The sequence below is a fragment of the Rhinatrema bivittatum genome, chromosome 5 (assembly GCF_901001135.1).
Source record: "Rhinatrema bivittatum chromosome 5, aRhiBiv1.1, whole genome shotgun sequence".
Taxonomy (NCBI): domain Eukaryota; kingdom Metazoa; phylum Chordata; class Amphibia; order Gymnophiona; family Rhinatrematidae; genus Rhinatrema; species Rhinatrema bivittatum.
This window is the reverse complement of record NC_042619.1, coordinates 295668019-295678909: the sequence shown is the minus strand read 5'-3', so window position 1 is coordinate 295678909 and position 10891 is coordinate 295668019. Positions and strand designations below refer to the sequence as shown.

Genomic DNA, 10891 nt, shown 5'->3' with positions numbered 1-10891 from the left:
CCCACCGAATCTGCATTCTGGGCACTTGGGATATGCAGCACCTGCAACTGGTTCATGACACTTTGAGGGATTTCATTGATTGCACAGTGCACTGTGTCCCCCCCCCCCCCCGATTTGGAACACTGGCACCTCTGACACCAATCAGCTGTGTGGGGAGGATGGGAGGGGCTGTTCCTAGAGAGAGGAGGGGCTTGGCTGGGTGCCCAGAGCCCAAAAGAAGCGAGCATCAGCCAGGGCTGTGAATGATGTGGGGGCCAGAGCATCTTCCTGGCCTAGGGCCGCTGCTGCTGCTGCTGCCTCCGTGGTTCCTGCCTCCGCCACTGGTTTCTAGTGAAGGTGAGACGTGTCACGGCCTTTCCTCAGTGCCTGGAGACTGTGGAGCTGGCCGTGGTTCTCATCCTGTAGTGCTATGTGGCCTTCAGTGCGCAGTCTCTTTCTGGCCCCTTAATTGTTAAAGAAAAGACAGATGTGGGCTGCTAGGCAGTGAGCAGACAGGGATGTGCATCGAAGCAGACAAAAGCCGGGCTACGGACAGCTACAGTCTGAAGAGTAATTACAAGCTTTTATCTTTTCCAGGTGGTCCATTTACATTCCACAGGCCTTTTGAGGTTTAAATTGAAAATAGGAATCTGTTTGGTGAAAGAATTGTACTAGCAAAAGCCATACTTTTCCACGAAGAGGGTTTCAAAACTGTGTTTGAATCCATTATTAGTTAGAAATTCTGTGGCACAGCTCATAGCATGGCCTATGTGGGCTCACTCAGAGCCAGCTGATGTGCGGCGGGCTGAGAAGGAAAGCTGACGCGTCAGAGAGCACTAGGGGTAAAATATTCCTCTCTAATGAGAATCATCCTCAGTGAAGTCACACAGATAGGCGACATTCTATTGCGCCCATCCCACACTGACAGTTTTGGAAACTTGGTGCTTTTGAACCGGTTGCCCAGCAACCAAGCAACCACACTGCCAGATGTCACTCAAACCCCCATTTTTCTTTCTCTTTCAGTTGCTAAAAGGAGCTTGCCTCCTCCACTCTATAAAATCATCTGGCGTAACTTTTTTTTTTTTTTAAATGTTGTCTTCTTTTTTCAGGTGAAATTCTTCAGTATTAGAATTTGTTTCTCAGGAGAGTCTGTTTCTTCTGATCAGTCTGCCCCTCTCATGCTGAAAATTCTGCAGAGGGGAATGGCACGCCTATTTATTTATTTATTTAACGGTTTTATATACCGACATTCATCGGTGATATCACATCGGTGTACATTAAACAAAAACATTACGCTGAAGTAGCGCTTGACAAGGAACAAGGAACAAGTAGCGCTTGACAAGGAGAGCTTGGTTCAAGGAGCTTCAATGGGACATTGCAGCCAGTAAAGATAAGATGTTCAGGTAATGAATGAGCTGCTGGGAGAAGTTAATGAGATAGGGTCCCGGGTGGATGAGGTGGAGCAGCGAGTGGATGATCAGGCCACTAAAATTTCAAATCAACATTTTCTTCAATCAGACACTTCAGAATACTGAATATACTGTAAATACTGTAAATAATTACACCTCATTCTGTTAATTCTTTCTAGCTTTCCCTCTTCTCCCAGTTTAACCAGCCTTGTTTATTGTAACTTCTCAGTTGCTGTGCACTCGTTCCATGTTCTTGTTTCACCCACTCCCCCTGTTAATTGTAAACCAGCATGATGTGATTCTATCATGAATGCCGGTATATAAAAACAATAAATAAATAAATAAATAAATAAAAATAACATGGTGGATAAATATATAAGAGCCTAAACTAGGCTCTTATATATCTATATATACCAAAGACATCCTCTTCCTTGGATTTGCTCAGCAACTGAAGCTGACTTGTCCTTCACAAAGTCTGTACCATGGATCAGACTGGCCTCATGCAAGTAAAATTTTCAGTACTGCATTGGGAATAATGCTCTTCCTTTGGGGCTGCTGCCCAGCAGACTGCAGCTGGCTCATTCCTCTGGGGGTCTCCTATACAGGGCAAACTGCCCAAATGAGGTAGGAGGGCATATTCCCCTAATAATGGGTTCCCTGTACGTACCTGGATCAGTCCAGACAGTGGGTTATATCCCCCGACCAGCAGATGGAGTCAGAACAGAGTTTGAGAGCGTCAGCATATAGAGTAGTGCACCCTCTGCTGGAGCTCAGTATTCTTCTGACTCCAGCAGATGTGAGTGGGGGGATCCACTAGCTCCCCCAGATTGACAGGGTTTCTTCATTTTTGGTTCTTTCTTTCTTTTTCTCCACAGTATTTCCCTGTCTTATGTTTCTCTTCATTTTGGATCCTTAAAATTTAAAAAAAAAAAAAGTTTTCAATTTTTGAGGAGGCGTGTATCTGTGGCTCTGCCTTCTCTATTCTGTACTCCTTTCCTCTTCCGTTGGGGTAAATGGAAGTTTTTTGAGTTTCTTTCTCCACAGGTTTGCTTCTTTTTGGTGGTGCCCTGTGGATGCCGGTGGTTCCGGCCGCTCCACGTGTCGTTTGTGGGTCCTGCGGTTCGCAAGCTCCGCCCGCGGGTGTGTGCTCAACTGAAACAGGGGTTTTCCCCCGCAGTTCCTGGACCCCTTCAGCGGGTTGTTAGGGCCATTCCAGGCCCCCCCGCAACACTAGCTCGTTTTTGGCCCCCCCCCCCCCCGAGGCTTTTTTCCCGGTGCTGACATGCCGCGGTCCTCGAGGTGTGAGGCCTGCGGCGAACCGGGGAATCAATTTCTAAGGGAGGGGCTTTGTGAGCGGTGCTTCCCCGACGGGGAAGGCACCCTGTAGTCCTCCGGTGCGATTTCGGACCTGCCTCCTCCTCAGCCCGGGCAGCGCGGGTCGGCCACGACGCCGTCTTTGGCGGGAACGGCGGCCATTTTAGGGGGACAGCGTGAGACGGACTCGCTCCCAGATGCAGACAGGATTGGTTGCACTGGCTCTCAACAGGCTTTGCCCCCGGCGGGGGGTTTGCTCGACCAGGGCTCCCAGGACGGTCCCCCCCCCCAGGGATTCCAATCAGCTCCCCGTTTTTCTCACCTGATTTTATTTTGGCAATGCACATGGCTTATTTGCAGGGTATGGGAGCGCAGGCGCCGAATCCCCTGGGGGCCCCTCCCCCCAAGGTTCCTAAACTTGCTGTTGGTCTCACCGCCTCGCCCGTTATGCCTGGATCCCTGCCAGGTCCCTTTCCCGTGCCACCCTGGCGTACAACGGGGGCGGCTTCGCCAGTGAGAGACGACTCCCCGGAACCCCAGGAGGCGCATCCGGATGGACATATGGAGGGGGACGACCCTCGAGCCCTACGGATTTTTCAAAAAGAAGAGCTGGATGAACTCATCCACCATATTATTCAGGAGCTGGACCTCGATCCACCTCCAGATCCGCCGATCCCTGTGGCTCCTTCCGTCGCCACCTCTTCTCGCAAAGGGGATCCAGTACTTGCCGCCCTCCGTCCTAGGGCAAGGGCTTTCCCTATCCATGAGTCCTTCCTACAGCTTCTCACCAGGGAGTGGGACACTCCCGAGGCGTCCTTGAAAGTCACACGCGCCATGGAAAAGCTATACCCGCTCCCTGAGGATTTTTTGGATCTTATCAAGGTGCCCAAGGTGGATTCAGCGGTGTCGGCAGTGACCAAGAGGACGACCATCCCGGTCACGGGTGGAACAGCCCTGCGGGATACGCAGGACCGTAAACTAGAAACCTTCCTCAAGAGGGTCTTCGAAGTCTCTGCCCTAGGTATGCGGGCCGTGATGTGCAGTTCGCTCGCGCAAAGGGCCAGCTTACTCTGAGTACAGCAGCTTTTCACCTCTCAGGAGTTGCCCCCTGAAGAGGCCGCCCAGGCGGACCGTCTGGAATCTGCCATAGCATACGTGGCGGACGCCTTGTATGATCTCTTTCGCGTAATGGCGCGGTCCATGGTTTCGGTTGTAGCAGCCCAACGGCTCTTGTGGCTTCGCAACTGGGTGGCGGATGCTTCCTCCAAGTCGAGCCTTGGCTCCCTCCCCTTTCGGGGGAAGTTTTTATTTGGAGAGGACCTGAATCAGATCATCAAGTCACTGGGGGAAAATTCGGTGCATCGGCTGCCGGAGGATAGACAGCGTTCCTTCAGGTCATTTTCTTCCAGTAGAACCAGGGCCAGGGCACAGCGATGTTATAGGTCTTACCGGCAGTCCGGTTCCCGGATACAGCCGACAAGATCCCAACCTTGGTCTCGTTCCTTTCGTGGGTGGAGGCCCGCGAGAGAGGGTCCAGGGCAGGGAAATCCGCCCACAAAGTCATCTCAATAATGCCAAAGGAGCCCATTTCTCACCTCCCCGGATCGGAGGACTTCTACGAGGAGTGGGCAGTTATCTCCACGGACCAGTGGGTGCTGGACACCATAAGAGACGGTTACGCCTTGGAGTTTGTCCGCCCCCCCGAGGGACCGGTTCATCTTCTCCCCCTGCAGTTCGGATCTCAAGAGGATAGCGGTTCAACAAACACTAGACCGACTGCAGGAAATAGGGGCCATCGTTCCCGTCCCCTTCGAGGTGGGCTTGGGCCACTATTCCATTTACTTCATCGTTCCCAAAAAGGACGGTTCCTTTCGGCCCATCCTGGACTTGAAGGAGGTAAACAAGGCCCTCAGGGTCAGCCGGTTCTGCATGGAGATTCTTCGATCAGTGATTGCCGCAGTGCACAAGGGAGAATTCCTCGCTTCACTGGATCTCTCGGAAGCATACTTGCACATTCCCATCCTGCCGGCTCACCGGCGGTATCTTCGCTTCAAGATTCTCGGTCAACACTTTCAGTTCAAGGCGCTTCCCTTCGGTTTGGCGACCGCACCTCGGACCTTCACAAAGATCATGGTAGTGGTGGCGGCGGCCCTCCGCAAGGAGGGTATCCTAGTACATCCGTACCTAGACGACTGGCTGATTCGAGCGAAGTCCTTCTCACATGGTCAGACCTCAGTGGCCAGAGTAGTACAATTCCTACGCTCTCTGGGCTGGGTGGTGAACCTTCCAAAGAGTTCCCTTGTGCCCTCGCAACACCTGGATTTCTTAAGAGCGAGCTTCGATACCCGGCGGGGTATGGTGTTCCTGCGCCAGGACAAAGCGCAAGCCCTGAGGGAGCACGTGTCTCGATTTTCGGCTTTGGAAGAACCAACCGCCTGGAATTATCTGCAGCTCCTGGGAGTAATGGCCTCCACCATCGACATGGTACCCTGGGCGTTTGCACACCTGCGTCCACTGCAAGCGTCCCTGCTATCCCGTTGGAAACCAGTCTCCCAGGAGTATCAGGTGATCCTGCCGCTTCCACCATTAGCCAGGAAAAGCCTGGATTGGTGGCTTGTCCCCTCGCATCTGGCTCGGGGAGTCTCGCTCGAGGTTCCCAATTGGGTGGTGGTGACCACTGATGCCAGCCTCGCGGGATGGGGCGCCATCTGCGAAAGAAGCGCCACGTAGGGGACTTGGACGCCAGAGGAGGCAAAGTGGCCGATCAATCGCCTGGAAACGAGAGCCGTGCGTTTCGCTCTTCAGCGTTTTCTTCCCCTGGTGCGACACAGAGAGGTGAGGATCCTCTCGGACAACGCCACCACCGTGGCCTACATCAATCGTCAAGGGGGGACAAGAAGCAAGCATGTCTCCCTCGAGTCAACTCCCCTGATGGAGAGGGCGGAGAGCAATCTCGTCCGGATAGCGGCCTCTCACATCGCCGGGGTGGACAACGTTCAGGCGGACTTCCTGAGTCGTCAACAGCTAGACCTCGGCGAGTGGGCTCTCTCCGACGAGGCAATGCATCTCATCGTCCGTCGTTGGGGGACACCATGCCTCGATCTCATGGCGACCTTTCTCAATGCCAAGGCTCCACGCTTCTTCAGCCGCAGAAGAGAGCGCGGCTCGGAGGGGGTGGATGCCCTCGCCCTTCCGTGGCCGTCGGATCAACTGCTCTATGTGTTTCCTCCTTGGCCTCTGGTCGGCAAGGTTCTCCGCAGGTTGGAACATCATCGAGGGACTGTAATTCTCGTAGCCCCGGAATGGCCCTGTCGGCCATGGTTCGCAGATCTACTTCAGATGACAGTGGACGGCCCACTTCGCCTGTCCCATCTTCCTCATCTTCTGCGTCAGGGGCCGGTATTTTTCGAGCAGGCAGAACTCTTCTGTCTTGCGGCCTGGCTTTTGAACGGCGCCGTCTCCGCCACAGAGGCTACCCGGAGACAGTGATCTCAACGATGCTTCGTTCCCGCAAGCCTTCGACCTCTGTCGCTTACGTTCGAGTTTGGAAGGTCTTCGAAGCCTGGTGCTCCAACCGCGGGGTCCAAACCATGGAGGCGACTGTCCCGCTGATCCTTCATTTCCTACATGATGGTCTGGATAAGGGTCTCGCCTATAATTCGCTCCGGGTTCAGGTGGCGGCCTTGAATGTCTCGGTACAGAAGGACTGCTCTCTACCCCTTCAGCCGGATATCGCACGTTTTCTGAAGGGTGCCAAACACCTACGGCCACCGGTCAGGGATCCTTTCCCTTCTTGGAGCCTCAACTTGGTGCTGCGAATGCTATCGGGCCCTCCTTTTGAACCCCTGAGGGTGTCCTCCCTCAAGGACCTGACTCTCAAGACGGTTTTCCTGGTAGCCATCTCTTCTGCTCGCCGGATCTCAGAGCTCCAAGCCTTGTCCTGCCGGGACCCTTATCTGCGTTTCTCACAGGACAAGCAGGATGGTAGTCCTCACAAATGGGTGACATCGAGGATGGAGCCCTGTACGGAAAACTTTTCTGTCAAAGTTTCAACAAGCTTTGACTGACACTAGCACACTGGGTGCACTGAGCATGCCCAGCCTGCAATTATCCCTGTGAGCCACAGGTGTCTCCCTCAGTCTTCTTTTTTCCGCTCTGCAGTCAGCATAGCGGTTGGAGCTCTGTGAGGATTTTTTAACTAATTACCTCATGGAAACACTTAACTTTTCACTTCAAAAAACACTTTTCCCTGCACAGGTCTCCCTCCGCGTACGTTTTTACGACGCTCGGTGAGTACTAATTCTTATTTTTCGGTCGGTTTCTGTCACTATCTTAAGGCTGTTAACTGACTGAAGCCTTCCCTTCCCCCATTTTCAGTTAGCTTTAAACAGCTTGCGAGTATCTCTGTGACACTCTGCTTGCTTATGCTAGTGGGGTAGGGATTTTTTCCTTAACTTTAGGACCTCTGTAGCTTCAAGTCCTTCGTTCCCTGGTACCCTCACGCAGTCGATACCCTATCGCTACACCGGGACCCTCCTAAACCGCCCTGGGCTTTTATATGTCATCAGCGCCCCTCCCCCCATGGTGCCCTGATGCCTTTATCCATGTTTTTTGCTTTTCAGTGCTACCAGGCTTTTTCCTCCTACGCACTGTTTTTTTCCTTGGGCTTCCTCGGTGCCGTCCCTACCCGGATGCATGCCATTGACGCACACGCTGTTAGTCACTGCCATGCATATTCGGGTCGCCGCCACCGCTGCCCGAGACACTTTTTAACGATCCCAGGGTCACTTCATCGATGCCACCCCCCCTTTTGGGGATGCCATCGATGCCCCATCCTCCCCACCGATGTCCAGCCCTTTTCCATCGGTGGGCATTGGTGCCACATCGATTCGTCGGTGGGCATCGATGCCGGATGGTCCCCATCGGTGGACATCGGTGCCGGATGATCCCCATCGATGGACATCGGTGCCGGATGGCTTGTCCGTCGATGGCATTGGTGCCGGATGGCCGTCCGTCGATGGCATCGGTGCCAGGTCCTTTTGCATCGATGGACACCGATGCCCAGGTGTTTCATCCATGGGCATCTATGTTAGAATGCATCCATCGAGGGCAGTCGATGCCAGGCTGCTCCCATCGGTGAAATTCGATGCCCAGGTGGGTCCCATCGGTGGGTATCCATGCCGGCTCGATTCCGTGGATGGGCGTTGATGCCAATGCCAGCCTTATGGCTGGCATCGATGCCCATGCCGATTCCAGGACTGGCGTTGATGCCGGGATGGAATTCATCGACTGGGAGATCCATGCCATCGATTCCATACGTGTCCATATCGATGCCACCGACACACGTGTCTGGGGCACCGATGCCATGTACACTTGGAAATCTGAGTCTGTCCAAATCGATACCGTCAACGTCTGTGGCCCTATAGTTGATGCCCGTGGCCATGCCACAAACGGCATAAATGCCCGCCTCCATGCATCGATGCCCTCGACACCTCCGTTTTCCTTCGGTGTCCTTGACGCCCTATTGATTCGACTTCGACTCAGTCGATGCCGGTATCTTTTTCAATAACGGCAATGTTTTTCGATTATTCGATTCCACATCGTTTCAAAGATACCTATGCCACTGCTGTCAGTGCCCGTCACTGTCATCATTCTCCTGGCCAGTCATCGACGATTTTTCATACCCATTTTGATGATATCCTCGAAGCCCCTTAGGTTGCCTTCAATATCGTCAATACCGACATAGCACCGCCACATAATACCCTCGCCTCCTCACATTGCTCCACGCTTTGGGTTCTTTTTTAAGCCCCGTATTAGCTTAAGACACTCCATTGTGTCAGGAGCAGAGCAGGCGTGCTGACAGTTCGTCATCGATCGCCTTCCAGGACGACGAGGGCTTCCATCTCGGCGCTGGGGAAAGACCGGGCCGAGCACCGTGGCACCCATCATCGCCGACATCGTGATCGTCCGCCGCTGACGCCATCCAGCACATCGGTGCCATCCTTCTCCAGGCTGGACAACTCTCGGGCAGAGCGACATCACCACTGCCATCAGCACTGTTCCTACAGTTTTGGCAGTCCTTGGTGATCCAGAACTTCCGGATCCAGGTCCGACAGCTTCTGCATTGGCGTCACGACACATCGAGCCGCTGTGACGAGGGAAGGGAACATGAGTTCCGTTAGGGCTCCTCTGTTCCTGGCGTGCCCCACCGTCAAGTGGTGTGGGACTATGGCCATCTGTTACACTTAGCAGTCTAAACGCCACTCACGCCTGGCCTGTCTCCTCTGTACCTGTGCCACCATACCGGGTTTCAGAGCGAGATGGACGTTTACGTCCCCGGCCTTACCCTCGAGGACTCCGGAGACCGTCGGAGTCAACAATCTTCACCGGCTCGTCTTGCGGCGATCCACGTCGGATGGTAAGTTGTGTTCTCCCATTCGGACCGTGGTTCGAAAAGTTCTGGGTCATGTGCCTTTTAGAACTGTATTAGTGTCACATATCGCTATGTTAGCCACAATATCAGGAGAACCCCTCTATCTTCTTGGGATTGCAGCAGGGCTTCTTCTCTTGTCAGTAACAAGTCCCTGTGCCGACCAATGCTCTGACTCTTGGTTCCCTCCCAACCAAGGTCCAGCTGCATTGGCTGATCTGCTAAACATGAGATTCAGCAACCATTGCCCCATGTACAAGTCCACCTTGAGGCCTGGCCACAGGTCTCAGTGTCTCCTTGTACAGCATACAGAAATGCGGGTACCACTTACCGCTCACACACCTGCAGGAGCCTACATGATATCCTCCATTGGGACACCTCCTGGTCTCCCATCTGGTCAGATATCAGAGCGGCCACCCCACCTTGTACCAAAGTCCCGGTACACTCCCCCAGGCGCTACGAAGTGCAGAGGGGAGAAGGGAGGGGGGTTGGGGAGTTTTAATTGCACTATTCTTTCTTTTAACAGAAAATAGTTACTCTCCGCACATCCTGGACCTAAGAAAATCCAACTTTCTTTAGACATCACAGGTACAATGGTATCTTTGGTTACCATCACTCCATACTGCAGTAAGTACATTATTTTAATGTTTCTATGTGCTTTATGGTGTCAACATTACAACCCCAAGCTCTGCCGCTGGCACCAGCTTCGGTAAGTGAACTGTCTCTTGCATCACTGTTGGTGAATGCTGTTTTCTCTGCGGAGTGTAACATCATTCACTTTCCTTGCATAGACTACTGCTAACCACTTTCAGTACATGCAAGGAGCTCTCACTTTTTTCAGGACTCACTATACATTTACTAACTGGGATTACTGTCACTGCCATAAATCCCTTCTGTAACACTTCTGGACACCACAGTCTTAAGACCCTCTTGTCCAGCATGCGCACAGACATTCTGATACATTGTTATATGTCCCTGCGCATATTTTCCATAACCTCAGCCTTTCAACTTTTCATGGTTGGGCTATGGGGTTTCTTCCCACTATGCATTTTTCTCATAATTCAAAACTGCTATGGGTTATATTCAGTGACATTCTATACTCAATGGACCTAAGTGGTTTCATTGCTTTCGTCCCTGATTCTTATCCCAGTTCGAACTAGGACCTAGTCTCCTTCGACTCATGCTCGCAATTCCTTAGGGTTATAAAGTTTCTCCTGAAAGCTGTCAACCCATTATGCATCTATTGCACTCCAGCATAGTTTCTCATAAACTTCCTGGACGTTGCACCCATGAGTTATGCCCTTATGCCTTCCAATACTGCTTTTGCAACAATTCTTTGTGCATACAGACAGACAGCATAGGGACAATGTGCTTTCCAACTCATAAGCACGCATTACCTCTTAGCTGCTCTGCTAGACAGCTGCGCAGCTCTACCCTTGGCCCTTGTTCACTTCATGCGTCCTTGGGCCACATATCTAAGAGATTTAATGAACGCTCTATCAGACCTTCTCCACGTAGGTTCTATCCTCTCGAATGGTCTCAATTACATGTGTACAGGGCAAATCTTTTAACGCTGAGTTTAACTAAACTTTCCTCGGCGTCTGCATCATTCCATACGATGCACAGGTTCTGCTCCCTGCACATGTTTCCTATGCGTTCCCTTAGATGCCTTTTCTTCCATCAAAGGCCTCTTCAATATATCTCTTCTGCTGCCTCTCGTAGCCAGCATTCTTCTAATGTTGAACTGGGATGGGGTTCA

The 10891-nt window shown here is 52.5% G+C and overlaps 1 protein-coding gene across 2 annotated transcripts in view; it reads left to right on the top strand.

Moving 5' to 3' along the window:
• Positions 1-230: 230 nt before the first annotated feature.
• LOC115092810 (disintegrin and metalloproteinase domain-containing protein 9-like) overlaps positions 231-10891 on the top strand; it is a 606381-nt gene continuing 595720 nt past the window's right edge. For both annotated transcript variants that reach the window (XM_029604139.1, XM_029604138.1), the window contains exon 1: positions 231-336. In XM_029604139.1, the coding sequence (XP_029459999.1) occupies positions 243-336 (94 nt within the window). In that variant the 5' untranslated portion in view covers positions 231-242. The remainder of the gene's footprint in view (positions 337-10891) is intronic.